Raw genomic sequence first — 21,980 nt, forward strand, 5'->3', positions numbered from 1 at the left:
CCTATATAACAGTCCTGAATCCCCAATGTTAATACAAAATCATATTCAAATTGGAGGATTGAGGACTGCTTTGAAAGATTTTATCAAAACAAAAACCCAGATTAGGGGGCCATTAATAGGTGTAAAAGTTAGTAATTGTAACATAAAAACATATTAAAGGCTGCGAGCAAGAAGAAAAACTGAAGTACAAATGAAGCTACATGAGTCCATCTTTTATTTTCATTGGAAATATCTCTGTTCCTCTCAACGTTTTTTGTGTGTATATGTTGAAAGATCTCCAGGCCTAATTGTTACTCTGTGATGTGGTTGCATGAAGACTTTGTGAATAAGGTCAGTTGTCACCAAATGAGGTCTTATTCCCATCATGTTTTCCAGGAAAAGCTGTTGAAGAAGAAAATAAAGAAGTGTCTCCCTTTCTCGAAGAATGAGATCCTATACGTATTTCGGCCAGTGAATTGACTGTGTCCTTAGCCATTTGGGTGAAAAAGAACCAAGCCCTGTGGTCCTCTGAGATTGATGCAGCTACCTAAGGGTGTGCAATCACCATGCATGACATGAAGTGACATAAGGGCGCCTGAAGGTCGATTTGGCTATCCTCCTGTGCTTAAGTAACCAGACTCCTTTTCCTTTTCCTTCTTGATGCAACACGTCCTCCAAGTCCTTGGCAACATGGCCCTCTTCTAGTCTTCATAAATTTTAAAAATCGCTGTGGGCTGTTTTGTACTCCTATTTCCTCTATGAAAAGGGTGCATAAATTACTATTGTATTCAGGCATTCCAAAGACTTTTAGCCCCAACCCCATTCATTTGCTTTCGTGAAGAGAAAACATTGTGAGTTGTCAGTAAACCTGTCCTTTTAATGCTCTTTTTGTTATAGGAATATTAGCTGGCATGCAGAGAAAAGACAAAATTTACATGCACTGCTGTCACGTATGTAACTTTTGATACAGACTCTTGCCATTGATTATATTTTATACTATTGAGTGCTACAAGGTTTTAAAAAATTCACATGATGTCTGCTTATCTGTTTATGTCCCCATCGAATTTTGGTCTGTTATTATACGTGCCTAGATGTAAAAACCTAGCAGAAACAAAAAAGCTACGAATGGAGAAACAGCTGCAACATGACAGGGCGGTAATTTTCAGCGACTTAGCGATTTTTTTTATTTTTTTTTGGAGATGTCACAAAATGTTTTGTAAATGACTCAAACTGAAATTTCATTGACAATTTGTTTTTCTTTAAACACTTTTAGAGAGGCATGCATGCTTTGTTTAAGAACAGAGTTCTGTAATGACGCAAACTTAGTTATAGCGTGACATTTCGCACATTCTGATTAAAAATGTCAAAAAAACAAAGAGGCGTTAGAAAGGGCAAGATCTATATTTTAGTAATTCAATAACTCAAAATCGATTTCTTGCCCAAAAAAGTACCTGATTTTGACAAACCACGTCACATGTACATTTGTCAGTTGCAATGATACAATAAATCCTGTTGCGTTGTCTCTAAGAATAATGTATAGCAAAAGAAAATTCTTTGTGTATGTGCGGTTTTGGTGGAAGTACAAACAGATAATGTTTTTACATTGCTATTTTACCGTCCAAATTTGACTCCAGAACAATAACAAAGACACTGACAAATTTGACTCCAGAACAATAACAAAGACACTGACTCCACTGCGAAAGATGGACGCAAATTACAATGGACTATACCCTTAAAGTTATATTATGTATTTAAGTGTACAGAATGAATCCTGACACTTTGGGGAAATTGTATCTGAAATGAGGCTTCAGAGAACGAAGAGATAATTAGTATAACTATAAAGGTCATTCTGGGCTGGTCGTATGTACATGTATATTATGGGTGGGTCTTGCATTTTTAGCGTGGGTGTACTGTTGAAGATCAACATTCCTTGCCCTGTGAACAAACAGTGAAGATGGAGGGAGTAGCTAAACCCGAACAGTCCTGAATCCTCCAATTTTAATACGATTTTGCACACCCCCTAGGGAGTTAGGGTTAAGCCCCTCCCAAAAACGGCAGTGTGATATATTCACTCTTTGGCTCATGTACAGTTGTTTAATTCACCATTTCAAGCACAACTGGTCCTATAAGTCTATAGGTCATAGGTAACCATTCTAATTAAGTAATAATTAAGTGACAGTCGCACTCAGTCAATCAATCAGTGAGTCAGTTAGATACATGTTGGTGCAAAGAGGGCACAGGCTTACCCTCTTACAGGCATGCAACTGGGAAGTCACACACAAAAAGAGGAAATTCAAATTTTCCCAGACTTTGTACAGTGTTTTTCTATTTCCAATGTGGGAAGTAAAAAAAGAGGAAATCAGCTGATCCGAGGAAAAGTTGCATGCCTGCTCTTATTAGAACAGCAAGAATCGGAAGAAATAAAACTGGCTTTCAAAATACTCGTAGGTTTATGGTTAAACAATTAATTAGGTTAATAATTACAAGTGCAACACCCTTGGTCTTCCCCTGATCATGTTTTTGTTGGACATGGTGCCTGGATATGACAGACCTGTGTGATATGTCCCTTGGAACCTTGTGAGACATTTAACTGCATGTTCAAGCACACTGTACATTGTACATAAATATGCTGAGACCGTGCACTGACTTTCTGGATTCTAGGGGCTCGCATGACTAATATATGACACTAATCTGCAAACTAACAAGCCAAAGGCTGTATTAATTTTAACAGCCCTGCCCTGGGGAGACGCACATGTTACATATGCCCAGAAATCAGGCTAGGGGAGGGAGGGATAAGTTCAAGTTGCTGACCTCGTACACTGGGTGGGTCTACTTGCGAAAACCTCGACCCACGTGCGAACCCAACCTGAGATTCTATTATAAAGCTGTCAGATGACAATCACATGCAGGTTTGATTAAGGTTGGTTATGGATACCAAGGTGACCAGGGGTGTGTGGGAGTAGTGGTAGATACAGGTGTACACTGTGGTCCCGACTGGTCCGAGGCTAGGCAGCTGTATGCAGGCACGTCAGTGGTGGTTGCAGTGCACCGAGTTGACATTTGGGCTCTGTGTTCTGAGTGGCTGGCAGAGGGTTTGCTGCTTGGCCAACCAGCTCTTGACTTCCCCATCATTAGTATGAGAAGTGGCATTCTGTTGTCAGCACGTGCGTAGGGAGTGTATGCTGTGATGTGTGTAACTCTCTCCACGCTTGGTTGAATGGGTGTCACACTGCCGACCAGCAGACAGTGGCCTGAGCAAAGACAGATATTTCTCCATGGGACAACGCTCTCTATGCAACTTGCAATACTTTGTATAGGCCTGCTGCTGCCAAAATCGGAGGAATTTACCTGTGCGTGTTGAAATCTGTACTGGATATTGAATGCTGAGCATCGGATCATGCATGACTGAATGTGGAATGGTACTCAATTAAATGATACCGTCATAATTGGAAACATACCTCCAGTGGTTATCAGTCCTGGGAAGCAGCCCAAAGGATTTCCCTTGTCAGCCCAGGATTTTTTTTTCTGCCAATGTGAACCTGCCGTAAATATTGGAATTTGGAAAGCTCTCACGCAATACACTTGTTTCGGTTCCTAGCAATTTATTATTGTTTTCTGAAACAAGACAAACCTGTCCCTGAAGCCTCTGATTAATCCTACAAACATCTGTGTTTCATTGGGAAAAAGATCAAACCCATGTGTTCCAGCCGTACTTTCTGTTGCTGAATGAGGATCGAGCGGCTAGACGATTTCGTTTGGAATTTGAACTTTTTTACTGACTAAAGAAGACTAGGTCATCATTATGGGTCTGCAGATGTTTGTTCAAGTCAGACTGGTCGTCTGGTTCGGAGGTTTGCTATTGGTGAGTATTTTAGTATTTTTCTTCATTAAAAAAAAATAAACATTAAAACTAATTATAATCAATGTTGTGAAAAGATGGAAATAAATGTTCTTGAAATTGAAATTGAAATTGAGTAAAATAAAAGTCAGTCTTGTATTACCATGTCCTTTCTCTATGCTTGTACTGAGGCTCCTTACATACGTTTAGTGCCAGAACTCAAAGAATCAAGAGTAATGCATGCTGGCCCAATTCTAACTAGTGTCTGGATTAAAATGCAAAATAGTGCAAGTCCTTCTTTCATCCAGATAATTTATTCAGTGACTTTATCACTATCAGTGCCTGGCAATAGATTACTTTTGACAGCAGCTCACTTCCCTGCTTTTTAATTATTTTTTTTACTCCTTGCAGATGTATATTATCTTGTCTGGCTTAATATCATTGTTAGGATAATTGTGATTTTTATATTTCCTCACCATATGGCAAATCATATTCCAAACATTTCTGTCGATTCCCATTCCCTTCCCAACAATTATAGCTTTCCCCATCTACCCTGTCCTATCCTCCACCCCTCCTCCCCCTCACTGTCTTTTGATGTGTTGAATCCAATGAAGGGTCCTTACATTTTTGTGGGGAGTGTGGCCTAGTGGTAAGGGTTTGTGACTCATGATCAGAGAGTCATGGATTCAATTCCAGCTGCTGGTCCAATGTTTGGTCCTTGGGTAAGCCACTTCACCCCACTTGCCTCTCTCCACCTAGGAGTAAATGGGTGCCAGCATTAGCTGCAAAGTAACCTTAGAAGTACATGTACATTCTCTCAGCCATTTCATGTAGCTGAAAGTTGGAGATAAATGCCGGCCTGATGGGTCACATTGGCTCTGTGACATTTTAGTATCATTATTTGTTATTAATACTATGGCCTAATTCTACTGATTACTTTTGTATACTTTTATTTGAATGTATTTTTGAATATAATAACATCAGCTTTACATCATTAATTTCAATGGAATTTTCTGGAAAAAAAATATTCTGAGTCAGACCTGTTTAATTTTATTTACCCCTATTTCCCCCCCCCCCCCCTTGGATCCATGCCTGGTGCAGACTGAAATGATGGAAAAATCAACCTGTTTTGGGTCTGTTTCGGTTTCCGTTTCGGGTGGTTTGCACATTTTTTTTAAAGGACAGTAAAATCTTATATTTCCTACAGGATCGACTGATCACACGGACCCCATTTGCGCGTGTTGGAATGATAAAACAAGTCCACTGATTGCGCCCAATATGTATTATTCTGCAAAGGCAACCATATAGAATCAATAAATTGTGATTTGTATGATTTCATCTTCTGTGCTGTAGTTGAATGTTGGAGCAAGGACCAAAGATACAAAAAATCCCTTTAATTGGAGTTAAACACAGCAGTAGGCATTCTTCAAACTAATCCTCGTATGCATGCACTTGAGTTGAGTTCCATTCATTAATATAGTGCTCTCTACAAATAGACCAATCATGCGTGTACATGGAGTAGAATAAAAGAATATTGGCCTTCAAAGTTTTTTTAGGGACAAATTGTTAGTGGCCAGAAAATGTCAAGTCACTTGCTGGACTGGACTGCGAGTTCCACACTGCGCTGCCAATATTTTCCCAAGCCTTTGTCATCTTAAATAGCTCAGCTTGCGTGCGGGGCCTTTGTGGCCATGTTGACAGTTTCTACCTAATAGATTTGTTTTGGTAGGCGGAGCACCAGTGAATCTCAATGTTTGCATTGTCATGTTGCAACTGTTGGACTTAAGCATGCAATGACTTTGCTGATGTAAGACTTGGGTAAACTGACCTGTAAAAACCAAGTTAAGCCTCTTTCTTTTCTCCTCGATCTTTCCTCTAAATCTTTCACCCACTGTGCATTTTCAGTGTAGAGGCTAGGCTGTTTCAGTCATCAGTCAAGCATTGCAAGTGCAACCACTGGTCCAGCCAGCCAGAGCATTATAGCTGCTTTAACAAACACCAAATTAGTGACAGTTACATGCAGTGAATCCCCTACCAACCCAATTAGCCGGATTTTATGGTTAATTGATTCAACAAATGAAGCTTATCCACACAGTGGCTGACCACAATGGTTAGAAGATCCCAGGGACCTGGATTATAGATCTTTGGAGCCCATGTATCTAACTGTGTTGTGGTTTAGTGGTTGTGTATGAGACACAATGTCCACACACTCCACACAACTCCAATCTGTTTAGACTCCATGCTGAAATTGAATGTTCATTCAATGAAAGTAAGAATCTGTTATAAAATTTACAGAGGAGTTGTCAAGGTACAGAAGGAAATGTACTCTTGAGATACTTGTGTTTTGAATACAGAGAAATATCAACAACTACACATGGACATGTGCCATATAGTTGGAAATCATTATTCTACCAATTAATGAAATTCTACAACTTGTAAAGTAATTGTTTTCTTCAATTTTCTCATTTATTTGGGACTAGCGCCACCAACAACACTCAATCATTTTCAGTAGCTTCTCTACAGCTTCACTGGTTCATGATACTGTAGTTGTACATAGTTTGGAGAGATACAGGGTGGCTGAATTGTAGGGTTAGAATGCTAAGTACTACTAGGAAGTTTGAAAAGAAAGGATGAACATGTTATTGTCTCGGACAATAACATAAAATGTCATGAGTTTGAAATTGTTTGCCACACTACAAAACCTTCATTGATTCAATTGCACTTTGCAAGGCCAAAGTTGTTGTTTTTTGGGGGGTGGGGTGGTGAAAGGATTATACAACTTCCCTCATTCACTTTGTGCTGGGTGCACAATGTATGTGTAGGCTGACTAATGTGGCTTTTGTGTTTTAAGGGTTGCTATATTTTGTTCATTACTTCTTTTGGGAGTTTGATTTTGAATACATCTGGCAGGGAAGGGGGAGGGGGGTCTTTTGTTAACTATGCAAACTACTGGTATAGGTATGTGTAGTGAAACATGACCAGCTATGACAATTACAGTTTTTTGTTTGTCCTTATTGAAATGAGTTGTTTGTCCTTATTGAAATGAGCACAAGAAGTGTCCACGAAGTGTCCTCCAACTTGTTGTTTATGGAAAATAGCTTGCATGCAGATTATGCGTACAGACTGCTTAAAATGCAAAACAATACTGCATCTAGTCCTCCATTTAGTGGGTGCCTTCTGTTGTGTCTTATGTGTCTTCGGTAACCCAAGGTTGTACTGTATGACAAAAATATGGCGGCTTCTGACCATGGATACAACAGCTTTGGCCGGATTTCGGCTTTAAATGATGTCACAACTTTTAAAGGCTGGGACACGGGCCGCATAAAATGTACATGCACATATTTAAAACAGACATTTGTAGTCTGGCTCTGCACACGTGAACGTCTGATCTTCATGTTGGACCCGGGTTCGAAATAATCTGATCTTCAGACTGTGTTGGAGTTGGACCCGGGTTTAACACGGACATTTTGGGAACCCTTCTCACACAAGTAAGAATCCAGAACAGTTTCTACATGGGTAAAACCCAACCCTGGTCAGGACCAGCTAGGGTTAAGAGGCTTTACCTGGATAGAAATCCCAAAATCTACGGCCGACATGTGTACACACACTCCTGTGAGAGTGATCTATCTGTGTTTAATGGGACGTGGTTCTTCTCATCGCAAACCCCTGTTGATTTCAACATGGGTATAGGCGACTTGTTGAGACAGTATGTCATTGGTTTCTACGCACTCTGAGTTCTCTGCAATGATTGGCCAAGCTCACACATTCTGCTTAATCATCTTGAGACTGACATGGTCACTAGCACATGGAGGGATTCATCACTAATCCTCGTCAGAGCTTAGGGAGATTTGGGGCTCAATTTGGCCCTGAGGTCACTTGCATGTCCACCTTGTTCAAGTTGAGTCAGAAGTTCAGCAGAAGGGATTATTAGTGTGAAGTGATCGTAGTCATATAGGCACTCCATGGATTACAGGCAAGTTTAGTTTATACTGTAGACTTTGTTTAATAATTGGAGTTCATGTCACTGGGTCAATGGTTTACGTGTATGTGCTAAGATGAATTTTGAACTCTGACTTGGAGCTGGGTATCTATATATATAAGAGAGAGTTTAACTCGGCCTCCGAGACGATGTTTGCTCATGAAAGGATCCGAGACCGCGGGCTCCCGCTGCGCCAAAATCGCTCCACGTCCGTGGAAAAATACGGAGGGTGTCTTCCGCCGGGTCGGACGCTTCGGGTCGTCCTGATTTTCCCGTACGGACCGGCGATCCTTTTCGTCTATTTTTCGTGACTGCATTTTGCACAGTAATTTGCCGTCGTGTGCGCTTTCACGTTGACTGCCTGGCCGCCCCCTGTGCTGGCTTTTCTGTGAGTCTAGACTGTGCGAGGTCAGCGAGGTCAACGTAGGGGTTTCGTTTACGTGTTCTACTCAGCCGTTCTGCAAAGCGTTCACCAAATTGTGGTATGGGGTGACCTTGGTAAAATATTTTTTCTCCATGGTGCGTGGCACCGAGTGCCCCCATTCTTTCATATGCTTCGCTTGCCGCCCCTGCGCCGAGTGCAACGAATACTCAGAAGGACTACACATTAAGTATGCCTTGCGCGGTCTGACAAATCGAAAGTCTACACTGCGTAGTATTTCCGGGCTATGCAAAACTGTCGATGGCAACGCGTACTGCAGCCTGCTCCACACCCTGGAAACGAGGTTGGGTCTACGGTGCTCGCTATTTGCATGATTTGAAGCACAAGCATGTGAGTGACGTGTATAGTGCTCTGTTGCTTCCATCGTGTGTTAATACAGCTCCATGCTTCCACCAAGGCTGAGCGTTGTGAGTTCGCTGCCCGCCACAGTGTTGCGTTATAATTTCGGGGGCCTGTCTGGGATCAACGAAGGATCGATGCATTGCTTCAAACATCGCGAACTTAAACGCAGTCACACAAAAAATCAACGAAAATGTGTCCACTCCGGCGGAAGACACCCTCCACATTTTTCCACGGACGTGGAGCGATTTTGGCGTCGCAAAAGACCGCGGTCTCAGATCGTTTCAGGAGCAAACATTTCTCGGAGGCCGAATAAAATTTGCTCTTATATAGATGGTTGACCCAAGTTGAATAACAGTTGACTCGACAAGTTCCTCGCAGACAGTCTCGCAAATTGTAAGACGTTCAAGTTTACGTTTGTTGAAGAGTCCAATATACTGAAACTTAATTATGACCTTCTTAATCAGCCTTCGCCTGTGTACTACGGCAAGCCTTTCAAGTACGTTTTCTCACAAATGCCACTGCCTCACAAAATGCCAATTTAACAGACCAACGGGAACATTTACAGACTGTTGCCATGGTACATAATTATCATGGGCGTCAATCGGTGGGGGACGGGGAACCCCTCCCCCCCCCCCCATTTTAAAGCGGTGGATACTTTTTGGGTCCCCTCTTCCCCCCCCCCCCCAACTTTTCTTCCCCGAATAAAAATTGTAGCTACTACATGTAAAATGATTCTATTACTCAGAATAGCTGATTTAATGACACCAAACTCAAAAATGATGTTTAAAAATGATCTTTTGCTAAAAAAAATTGTTTCAGTGGTCAGAAATTGCCTCAGATCGCACCACAGAAATTGCTTTTCTATAACTGCACGTCTTCTCAACTAAATCCCCCAATTACATTCATCTCCCCACATTTTCATCCCCAACTCTACGCCCTACCCGATCTATGATCGGGTAAATCAACGAGGGATCGATGCATTGCTTCAAATATTGTGATCTTTGAACTAAGTTGGGTTGGAATAACGAAGAGTGCATAAATAATAATATTGGCGGTTGTTGGCTGTTTGGCCTTGCTTATATTATGGTTGAACCATGCCAACCTGAATAAAATAGTTAAATCGACTTTTTCCTCGCAGGTCTCGCAAATTGTAAGAAGTTCAAGTTTACGTTTGTTGAAGAGTCCAATACTGTACCTTCATAATGACCTTCCTCCATGATTCAGACTATGTAATTTTATGGTAACACACTCAACATTTTTATTGCAAATGCCACCTTCACGTTTTATTCCATTATGATTTATTGTCAAAACAGTACAATCAGCCTTCGCCTGTGTACTATACGGTAAGTCTTTCAACTCAGTTTTCCCACATTAACAAACGCGACTGCCTCACAAAATGCAATTTAACAGACCAACGGGAACATTTACAGACAGTTATACATGCCATGGTACATAATTATCATGGGCGCAGCGTCAATCGGTGGGGGATGGGGGACCCCCACCCCAACATTTTAAAGCGGGCAATATATCGTTTGGTTCCCTACCCCCACTTTTTCTTCCCCGAATAAAAATTGTAGCCTACTATAATATTCTTTTGCTCAGAACAGCTGATTCAATGACTCCAAACTCGAAAATGATGTTTAAAAGATGATCTTTTGTTTTACTATCGTACGTGGTCAGAAATTGCCTCAGATCGCGTCACCGTAAATTGCTTTTCTATAGCTACATGTCTTCTCAACTAAAGCCCCCATTCACATTTAACTCCCCACACTTTCAACCCCAACACAAATACGCCCTACCCGATCTATGATCGGGTAAATCAGCTTGTATCTTATATTTATAAGTGATTGTTGAATGGTTCAGCACCATATCGAATAGCATTGTATTCTCAGACATTTAAATAGCATTAATAAATACCTTGGAGAGTTGATGGTTTCTGATTGGTCGAGACTCGATCACGTGGCCGGGCATTAACGGTGATAATGGACCGGCTTCAAAGATCAAGCGAATAAATGGCCCCTGAACCAGCATTGATCAAGCCCCGTTCAGCCCCATGCAAGCCAATGATTGGTCAAAATATAGTAACAGTCCTGCGGTAGCTTGTAACAATAGAGCACTGCACATGTGCTCAACCCCCATCGCGTGAGACTGACGCGCGCGTACGCAACACAGTTGCTAGGAATGCGTGCATGCGCGTGCGTAAGGAAGTTTTGAAACGACATCGTAAAGCAGTGCAGTATATACTGAGGATGTTTACGACGAAAGCGTAGATCTACGATTTATTTTCTTTGAACACTTCACCCACCGACATATTTACCTTTCCTAAACCAAGCATCTTTGTAATTCCGGACACAAGGAATGTGTAAACGAGATTTCAGCTTCCTCCATCAGGTAAAGATATGAAAACATTGTTGTAATTTGTTTCGCTACGGCAGCAGTTTCTGTTGAGTTTACGTCGTTATAGCTGTTAAGCTAAAATATGGCCCATGAACATGAACACCAAAAAGTCTGGAAATATCGCCGAAAGAAAGTCACAAAATTGGAGCATTTTAACTGTTTATTTCGTTAAAAAGGTATTTATTAATGGGAATAACAGTGTGAGGATCCGGTCTTCACTGCGTGATAACGACCGGGTGTGGGGGTGACTGCTGTTAATGGACCGAGACTTCTCCTCACACTGTTATATTCCCTTATTGTAATCAAGCACATTTATTTTTTGTTAAAACTCATTTCCTTTTTTTTTAAATTTTTTTTTTGGGGGGGGGGGGGAGGGGGGATTTTTTGGTTTCCCGGAAAGATTGGTTGATTTTTGGTGGAGGGAAAGAGTATTTTTGAATCTTAAGAGATAATTTAGTACTGGCGGATTTAATGTGGGGGGGGGGGGGATTGCTACCCCCCCCCCATTTGGATGACAATAAATGCACCCGAGCGCTCATCAAAAAATGCCCCCCCCCCCTCTGAAAAAACTGTTTCCATAGTTGCAGGACTATAGTGCGCTCAATGTGCATTGGTGTCGGAAGGGGGGGGGGGGGGTTGAAGAAGCCCATCTATTGGAAGGGTGGGGGGGGGGGGTTGAAGAAGCCCATCTATTGTCAGATACTGTCCATGATAGTCCGCTTTGAACAGTGCCCCCAATACGAAGATGTTATCTAGCATAAACCTCCAGCTTACTAGTGTATAAAACTCGACCACCAAGCTTGCCGGGGTCAGCTGAGCTTGCTGGTTCAAATAAGATACATGTAGCAGGAGTAATGCTGTACATGGTAGAATTTTGACAAGTAGCAGGGCATATAAGATGACAGTTGCACAAAGTATACATTATAATAATGTTGGCACTCAACAAAATAATTTTCACATGACAAGCTTCCCTGGTTGTTTGATATGGATACGTCCTCATCTTTCTTGGGATTTAATGTCGGAATAGCACCTACCATAGGCCAGGGCTTTTCATTTTTGAAATGCTGCAGCTGTTGCCTTAATCCCCATCAGGGTAACTTTGATGAATCATACATGTACAACACGTTTGCATAAGTTGATGAGCATGCAAGTTCAACCAGTTCAGAAGTTGAACTGGAGCTAGGCTGACAAGAAGTTTCCTTTTTACATTTTCATGTGCACAACAATTTTATCAGAGCTCAATTTTGCAAGAACCTCTTATTGTCATTCGGTCATTCCACTTTTGTATTGTAAGAGTTGAAGTAGCTATGGAAGCAATGACCCTTCTCTCACATGTACTAGTCTGTACCAAACTTTCAAACCAATATTACGTACAAGTATTGGTACCGTAATAAGTCAGTTGTAGATTTTGGGTAACCCAATCCCATGTAAAGCACTGTACCATTGGATGCACTTGCTTAATTAAAATTGGATCAGGTTAATATCAGGCGACTGTCTTTAAGGACACAGTTTTTGTTAAATTATCCAAGCATATCTACTGTTCTAGCTTCCCAGACATTTTAACAATTAAAAAATTGATGTATTGATATGCCTCTCGCCTCTAGACCATGGATGTTGAAATCAACATGGGACCACACCGAACAGAACCGGGTACCATTGAACATGGGTCGGCATTCTGCCCACAAGTAAAGTTTACACACTGTTGGCTACAATCCCGGCCAAAATGGTTGGGACACTTCCTGAGCCTGCCACGGTCACCCACTCCCCCGCTCCCCCGGTCAATGTTGAATTTTACCCATGTAGAGTGCTGGACCCATGTAGAATAAGTGTTGGATTCTTGCTAAGGGGTTCGTGATATCTCGGAGTTTGAGACTGGTACAACAGGAAGATTGTGGATCATAAGGCCTTTCAGACTGTCATCTAGATCCACTGTTGTGAGCACCTGATTTGATCAAACACTGTCGACAAGGTACTCTGTTAGTTGGCTTTACAAAAGTGTAGATTTTGTGTAACCCACATAAAGCACTGTACCAATGTAAAGCCCATGTTGGATTCTTGTTAGTTTGTAAAGCATTGTGAAAATCTCAGGGTTTGACCTGGTCCAACACAGCGATTTTGGATAACAGTGTGAAAGGACCTTTTGTTTAACCCTGGTTAGCAAAGTCCAGTGAGGTTTCTCCCAAGTGAATCAAATTACTGACTTCTCAATGACAAGGCCCCCAGTTTTCCCTGTACTTTGCCTGTCATGACTAATTATCTCAATGATGGGTAACCAACTTACCATTGCTGTCAACTGGTTAATTGATCCCCTGGAACCATTTCATGTTTGTTTGAGTGCATTTGGAATAATGTCCCTCTAGAGTCATAATTTACATTATTAAAGAAGTACCGTTATGCATGTACGTATACAATTGGAGAGAGCACAAACTACACACTGAAAATGCATACTAATTACTATTACCACCAGTCTCATGAATGTATTTTCCTGTTTATTTTGAAAGTTCCTCTTGTCTAGGGAAATGAGGAGAAAGCAGCTTCTTTTTTCAAATACATTAGTGCTTCAATACAATATAGATAAAATCTTATTGTACATCACTGCCACAAATCGTGAGAATGTACTGCTGGCCTCCTGTCTTATCCCTCTGAGTCTTTCAGGAAATCTGGGGGCCTTATTTCATATACTGCACTTGCTTCACACATTGGTACAGCTGCTTTTTCACTCAGCTTGGAACACATGTTGATGATTAGGAACACGTAGGATTAGGGGACACTGGGCTATACTCATATGATACATGATTGTATGACTCACGTTACAAGAAAACAGATTTAAGTTACCCTTATGTAGTACGCAGTTGATCCATGTTATGGTGAAAACAAGAAAAAGAGGATACCATAGGCCTTTTCACACTAGAGCCTCTCAACCCGGATTCAACTTGACCCTGGGTGAACCAAATGCCGCCTCGGGTTGAGTGTTTTTTTTATTCTTCAACTCCACGCTCAGCCCTGCATCGTTTGAGAGATATGGCAGACAAAATAGGAGGGCACTGTTGATTTGCCCAAATTTTGGGTAAATAATAATAATAATAATACCGGAGTCTTATAAAGTGCACGTATCTACTAACAATTAGGTACTCAAGGCGCTGGACTTTATGTCTATATTTCTAAAGAAAGGTAAATAAAGTTAGACCTGTTATATAGCACCTTATAATATGGTTTACAAGGTACTGCGGTGCATGTTGCAGCCACTGCTAGAAACACCGGGCCAAACCCCTTCTCTTAGCGATAAGATACTGGGTTCTTTTACGTGCATTACACAACACATGGGACCTACGGCTTTACATCCCATCCGAAGGACGAAGCAATAATGGTAAAGTGCCTTGCCCAAGAGCACAAGCACCATGTTCCCACGGTCAGGATTCGAACCCATGCACCACGGCACACGAATCGAACACCGTAACCATTGGACCACAGCAGCCCATGTCTTTTGTATTTACCCAAACCAAATATCCATTGTGTTTGCCATACCTCAAATAAGCTAATGCATTTTATGCCTTTTAGAAAAAAAACCCCAAATTTGCCAGCTTTGCAGAGGATCACCTGCTTCACAGTTCATCAATTCATAAATGTTATAAAGGTATATAAATAGAATAGCGGTGTTTGAAGTGAAATATGGACAATATGGTAAAAAGTTGTTTCACAAAAGTAAAAGAAACTGTGTCTTCCTCAAAGTAAGCAACCTAAAACAAAAATAATAAGAATATTTTCACCCATATGAAACTTATGACCTGAATTGTTTAACAGATTTGCCTGCAAACTGTGAATTTTGCATTCCTTTTCAAACAAAGTTTGACAGATCCCTTATGAGAAACAGATGTGTACGTGTACTTTCTCAAGGTAGACACTTCCTCCATGCTTCAACACAACTGGAAAAGCAGATGTATAGCCTATCCAAACAGTTTCTTCTACTTCTACGCACCACACCCTTTTGTTCCAGTTTCATCACATATTTGTACTTTCTATTTACATTATGATCACTTGTCCTTATCCCTGTTGGGACTATTATAATTAGCTGGTCTTAACCGTACTTGTTTAATATTGCCCGAGCACATAAAATATTCCCATTCATAACTATCTTTTAGTCAAAACGTCAAAACAAGTAAAAAATTCACAAGTTTCCGACGATTTTGTTCACCAATTTTATTTTGTGTTTTGTGAAACACCCCTCTGGCCATGTCTGTTGTACAAGCCTCACACGCGTAGTGCTGAAAATCACATTTATGGAGATTGTTACGTGAGCAGTGCATACTGTGCAATGTGATGCAGAATGCAGTGGTGTTTTACCGGCGGTTTAAAACCACCCAAGTCACAGGCTCTCCATAGGACCGATAGGAAAGTTGTCTTAGTTATTTATAAATGATTCATACGATTTCTTTCATTATTTGTCCAATCAATTTCCCCAGCACACATACTTGAATCATGTCAAACAGTAAAATTGTCTTCTGTTTGGAGTGCATCTCTGGGTACTTAAAAATTTTTGAAGGCTTTCCCGTTGACAATGGTAGAATATTTTTTTTGGCCATCATTTGAAATCAACATTGTTTGGGGTTGAGCAATTTGTGCAATTGCTTTGCTCAATTTGATTCAGTTTCAGTGTGGTAGTAGGTCTGGATGAGTAAACAATCTTATCCTAATTTAAAAAAAAAAGGAAATTTTTCTGCAGTTAGCTGACATCCTTGTGTTACGCATCCATCAAATGAATTCTTGCTCTATATGACACAACAACACATATAACCTGCAAATAATTTGCCAACTATTGTCGTACTGGGAGTTCCCAGACTTGCAATCTGGAACAGATTTGTGTCCTATGTCAGTTGTAACATGGGGGTAGACTAGTTGTAATATCCAACTTCTTTTGAAAGTGGTTACAGGCCTTCCCCTTAGCAGCATGCTGCAATTAAAATACCTCTCCCTCCCAATGAAATTCCCATCAGGGAAATCAGACATTGAGGCCAATAAACTTTTGTCCACTACCTTGTCCATTGGGATTGATTATAATGCATGCTTGCTTTAAAAGGAAATCATTTTTTTATTGGACCTCATTCATAATTAGGGACTTAGTAGCTGAAAGCTTTAAGTTGCTGTGAGCTAAACATAGGCTGATAACAGGCTTGATTTTCAAGAATAAATTCGCTGCATGCAGGTGAAAATACCAGGAAGGTTTTAAAAATGTGAAGCTTGTCAAAAGCCTCCTAGCACATTTGAAATTGGTCATGTGTACTGCAGTATAATGTGAACCTCACACTTCAGTGTTTCTTTTATTCGTGATAACAATTTTAAAAAGGAGACCACATTTCAATGCCAAATCAGTTTTATAGATAAAGGGTATTTTTTTAAGTAGCAGTCTCTTCAAGGTAGGGCAATACATCATGTAAATATTCTGCTATTGATCAAACTGTTTACAACTTTTACAGAATGAAAATCAGACAGAAATTTAAAAACACAAACATTAATGCTACTGCATCAAAATGGAGCATTAGGATAGAGTATTGAAACAATGTAATTGAAGTAATTATTTAGATCAGATAGATTCAGCACATGTTGGACCATGGACAAACATATCTTTTTAACTTTTGAAGGTAATTAATTTAGGACCAGCCAAAGTTTTTGCAAATTCCCAACATATGCCTGTCAGATTCATTCAGCATACTTTCATATCTAATTTATATTGACTCAACAAACATGATGGCTCATTATTACTTGACTTGGTACAGGTAAAAAGGGACTGGCATTAATAGACATGGCTTTGTTGAAATCACTCAATGGTTTAGACCCATTACCCAGCAAAACCACATAGCTTTGTCCTTGGTTGACTGACAATCATGTTTGCTCAGGGCATACTGAAGACGCATGCACGGAATGTTTCACCGGCTTTTGATGATAACTGGACTTGTGCCCTGATTATCTCTTGTTAATTAAATAGATCATAATTGATGGACAGGTTGTCAGACCGAAGGCCACCGCTTCCTGCACAAAGAATAGGTACATGCACATTAGTCTAAGTGGAACCTTATAGTTATTACATCTAGAGTGCTTGTTCGGGCCACATAAACAGAACATCAACTTGATCATGGCTTGTTTTTCCATATTTTGTATGTAAGTTAATCCAGATTGGTAGCAGGTTAGTGCTGCATTTATAATAATGTAATTTAGGAGGTAGTAATGCAGAATAGAAGTGTGTTACGCACACCACCCCCCAAAAAACCGTTTTCTGAATATTATAAAGTGCATTATTTATTTTACAACATATTTTGTTGTTCACTCTCTAGAAAAGTTCCTTGCAAGAAAATTATTGTCCTCTTTACATAATATTTTTTTAAAATCTTAAAACTACAGACTGTAATATTTTTTTTTATCAAATAACACAGAAAGCCAGTCAGAAACTAGAGTAGAGATCTTTTTTTTTTTATCTAGGTAAAGCCTCTCAGTAGGCCTAACTTCCATAATAATTCCTTTTACGTAGATGGAACATTTGTGTACGCTAAAAACGATTGACAAGACATTGTGAAAATGCAAGTCTTTTTAATTACCAGTTTTCAAATTTAGGTCTTTAACAAAAAATTCCAGTATGAAGATACACCTGCATATGAACTTTGAATTCACCTGCACTACACTGGTGCCCAAATGGCTAAATAGCCATTGCCTGGTATCTGCCTTGAATAAATAAACAGGGAGAACTGTTCTTATTGCTCAGTCGCTGAAAGTGAAAATATTGTTACAAAAACACATTTATATCATCATAATGCATTTAAGAAAACTTTCTATTGTCATCGGTGTCTACATTATTTGTGGTCTGTGTGCAATCTAAGCAAACAGGACTGTCCTTTAAATATTTCTTTTATATACATTTATGGTGTGTATTTTCTCAGCCAATTCTATTAGATCAGGTCAGTGGCCAAAGCCTAATCAAACAAAAGTGCCCTTTTAGGGGCGTTCGGATGAAAAACAAAGTTTCAGCCTGGGAGAGTTTTCCTTTTTTAGGAGATATAGGGATAGTACAAGTTCTAGTTTGCTCTTCATACCTGTGGAGCATTACCACAAAGGCCTATGTATGCAAGATTCCAGGGGAACAGAAGGAGGGGGCCTGAGGAGGCCAGTTCAATCTCCCAACTATGGTAATGTCATGGGGAGCCCCCTTTTTGATTCCAAGATTACCCTTAAAGAATGATGGGGTGGTCCTTGAGTTTAGAAGTTCCAGAATTGACCACAGTAGTCATGAGTTCTCAACTTGCAAAGACTTAACAGGGCAGAAGTTTCCAGAATTATGCATTTTCCAAACAGGTATAGAAGACAGGAATTGAAACCATGTAAACCAGAAACTATGAACCTCTGAACTTGAATAAACATGTGCTCGGTAAGGAAGGAAGGAACTTATCCAATGTAATTGGGTTTAATGTCGCAATAACATGACATTCTTTGGGGCATAGTTGGCACGCAATAATAGGAAGCGTTCACTTGTGCTTCAAAGTTCAAGGAATTGGATCAACTTATGGTCACGTCTGCTGCAAAATGTATGAAGAAGAAGTTTTTACCAACAATTGGCATCTGTATTGCTCATTCTATCAAGTTAGGGTCCAAAGTGTGACATTTTTCCTGTCCCTATTACTGATGAACTTTAATTTGCCATTCAAATGTCATTTAAAATGACTTCAAAAGTACTTTTTATTTCATATAATCACTCTGGGAGGAAGAATGGAATTACAAAAGTGTCGGATCAGGAACAGGAAAAAAGTGGACCTCAAATGTAAAGAATGACCCATCTGTATGTAATTAGACAACAAGTTTTACTTTGGTTAAAACCCTCGTGCTGTCGGAACAGTCACAGACAGACAAAAAGCCAATCCTCTTCCACTGCCATGCCTTTTACACAGGTGCGGGACACACACCGTGTGCGTACTGTATTGTACTGGTGTATTAATTCGTGCACGAAGTACATGTATGCACAACTTCCTGAATGTGCCAAAATGATTAGCCACAGCGTCTTCATGTGAGCGTTAGGCGTCGTCGGCGGGCGAATACATTCAAATTTAACTTGCGATGGTCTCCAAGACTAATTCCCGCCCCCAATAACTTTGGATCATTCGAAATATGCAGTGGATGGACCAGGAGCCAGTCTAGGTCTCCCCCAACTCTCCTTTTCTGGCCGTTTAAGGGGTACTTGTGCACGGACCCCATAGTCACCAACAGTCAGATCAAATTTAAAGCAAGCACTGTGACTTGTCAAATTCAGTTAAGTTGTCGACTGACGAAAGCAGGCAAGTGGTGTACAGTTGGTACAGCTGGCTTATCAGTCACCTACGGTCAAAGTATAGCTGTAGCAAATTACATAAACAGTCTCAGCCAGTCAATCCTGCTTTTTGTAGGCAGGGAACTTTCTTTAAACAGTCACTTGACCGAATTTGACTGAAGGAAAACTTTGCACCTTAAGAGTGTATGTTTGTGAGGGTTTTAATTTTTGTAAAATTTGACAACCTTTCGGAAAGGATTGACCAAAAAGCTCCTTGCAAAATATATGCTAAACTTTTAAAAAGCACAGAATTTTCAGCTTCATTAAGCTAGGAGTTTTGCTAACGTGAAGCAGAGTTGTGAAATTGGGCCCTTTAAAAAAAAGTTTGCTAAAGCTGTGAAGGGTTACTTAAACCCTGTCCGCACTGGACTTTTTTTGGTCAAACTAACCGAGACTATGGGTACTTTTCCCATTTTAAGTCCAGTGCGGACAGCCTAGGACGTTTTCCTCTCGGTTACTTTTCCTGAGTCCAGCGGTTACTTTTACTGGCCAACTGCTGCCCAGGAAAACTTCCCACGCGCCCAGGAAAACTGACCAGGTCACTTTTCCCGAGACGATAAGGCGGAAATTCTCTTTCTCCACCGATGTATGTTATTTTCTACGATCCAAATTCGTCCTGATACGCTACTGTAGTCATGCACGGAACATCATGGTCCGGTACCGTACGTAGGCCGTAGTCACTGGTTCCTGGCCCACATCATGGCTTCGATTCTGTAAGGATGCGATGGGAACCAACGAATACTGATGGCACTGCTGCCCAGGGAACATCGTACAGCGACATGGTGATGACGTGCATCACAAATGCGTCAGAATTATAGGCCTTTTCGTCAAGATTTAGCTTGTCAAGATGAAATAATATCGTGTAAACGATTATGTTGTGCATGCAAATGGCGTGTGTAATATTACTGTGCGTATCGACGGCTGAAAATGTGATCGGCAATTAATTTTCTGTGTACGGTGAGTTACTTCTCCCACGCGATCTGGGTAAAATTTCCCGTGTCGAAAGTCCAAGTGCGGACAATGGTCACATTTGACCATTTCTCATTTTACCATTGTCTCGGTAAAACCTTCCCAAAAAAAAAGTCCAGTGCGGACACGGCTTTAGCCAGTCTAAGGTTGTTGAGGTTTTAATGCATTGTGTACATGATATACTGTATATGCACTAATGCTTTGCATTTGAGTGCAAACAATTCCAAGAAGATGGAAGGATAGGCTTCAACTACCAGTTCAGACCAAACAGTCTATCATGAGTGACAGTGAATTTTCTATTCTAATTGAATGGACCAAACACTAGCCTGTAACAGGTTTTGAATATACCAGAATTTTGCTGAGAGAAGTTTGATTGGAGAATCTTACTGTGGATGACATTAAACTGCACAGTGAACCATGAGCCCATGTACATGTACATACATGTACATGTGTGCAGTTGTTACCAACATCATAAAAGTAGCCATGGGCAAGGGCGGATCCAGAACACAATTTTTGGGGGGGCCAAAAAAAATTTTGGTTCCCCCAAAAAGTGGGTCAAAAAAATTACGGCGTGGGGTTCGGGGCCCGCTTAAGGGCCCCGAAAAAATTTTGGATTCTAGATGCTCTGTGGTGTGATCTGAGGCGATTTCTGACCACTTTAACCAATGTTTTTTTTGAGGAAAAGATGGTGGTGTACTCATTGCCTGCCTTTATTGCGATGTCAAAAAGTGGGTCAAAAAAATTACGGCGTGGGGTTCGGGGCCCGCTTAAGGGCCCCGAAAAAATTTTGGATTCTAGATGCTCTGTGGTGCGATCTGAGGCAATTTCTGACCACTTTAACCAATGTTTTTTTTTTGAGGAAAAGATGGTGGTGTACTCATTGCCTGCCGTTATTGCGATGTCACATAAAAAAAAAAAAAAATTGATCTCGTTTTGGGGGGGGCCATGGCCCCCTTTGGCCCCCCCCTGGATCCGCCCTTGGCCATGGGTATCACATAATTACTGTTTTCATGTGAGTTGGACCATTCCTCCATGGTTGGACGGTGTTGTGTACTGCATAATTTAGAAAAGCTCCCTTTTTGAAAATGATGACAATATTACATCTGTTTGTACTTGATGAAGTCACTTGATAACTCAAACTAGACCACATGTACTATATTAGGTATCTGCAGTGTATGGTTTTTGAAATTGTGTTTACTTTTTCAATTGTTTTAGTTGTATTGATCATGAGTCTTGAATATATTGTAATTTCATCAGTTCAGAATGGTAATTTGTCAAAAAGAGGCCGTAGTTATAATTGACGAATTGTAGATAGATGCCTTATTGTTTCTTGAGAATTACAAACACATAATTTGATATTCTTATTTAAAAACAATATAATAAGGCAACCCTAGTAAACCTGGTCCCAGAGTATACACAATCCTATTTAATAGATTTAGAATGGTTATTCAATGTTCACCCCTCTTCTTTTGGTCCATACATTTAATTGAAGAGACATGGAATAACATTGTCATTGGCAGATGGTACACGTAGTATGCCCTTATTATTCCCTCTAGACTAGTTAGTTATTTGTTTTTGAGATTTCTTACAAAATATGTTCCTTTTTAAAACATTCAGCTCCTGTAAAAGAAAATCCATTGGTACCCCGATAACTTTTAGTCGCCTAAAGCTGTCCATTCATGTAACTTTA

The 21,980-nt window shown here is 40.4% G+C and overlaps 1 protein-coding gene across 1 annotated transcript in view; it reads left to right on the forward strand.

The window, feature by feature from the left end:
* Positions 1-2,638: 2,638 nt before the first annotated feature.
* The window catches only part of LOC119718761 (ADAMTS-like protein 1), a 37,449-nt gene continuing 18,107 nt past the window's right edge, over positions 2,639-21,980 (forward strand). Inside the window, exon 1 of the mRNA XM_038188169.1 lies at positions 2,639-3,841. Within this exon, the coding sequence (XP_038044097.1) occupies positions 3,782-3,841 (60 nt within the window). The 5' untranslated portion in view covers positions 2,639-3,781. The remainder of the gene's footprint in view (positions 3,842-21,980) is intronic.

The sequence above is a fragment of the Patiria miniata genome, unplaced genomic scaffold, assembly GCF_015706575.1.
Source record: "Patiria miniata isolate m_02_andy unplaced genomic scaffold, ASM1570657v1 HiC_scaffold_7, whole genome shotgun sequence".
NCBI classification, from domain to species: domain Eukaryota; kingdom Metazoa; phylum Echinodermata; class Asteroidea; order Valvatida; family Asterinidae; genus Patiria; species Patiria miniata.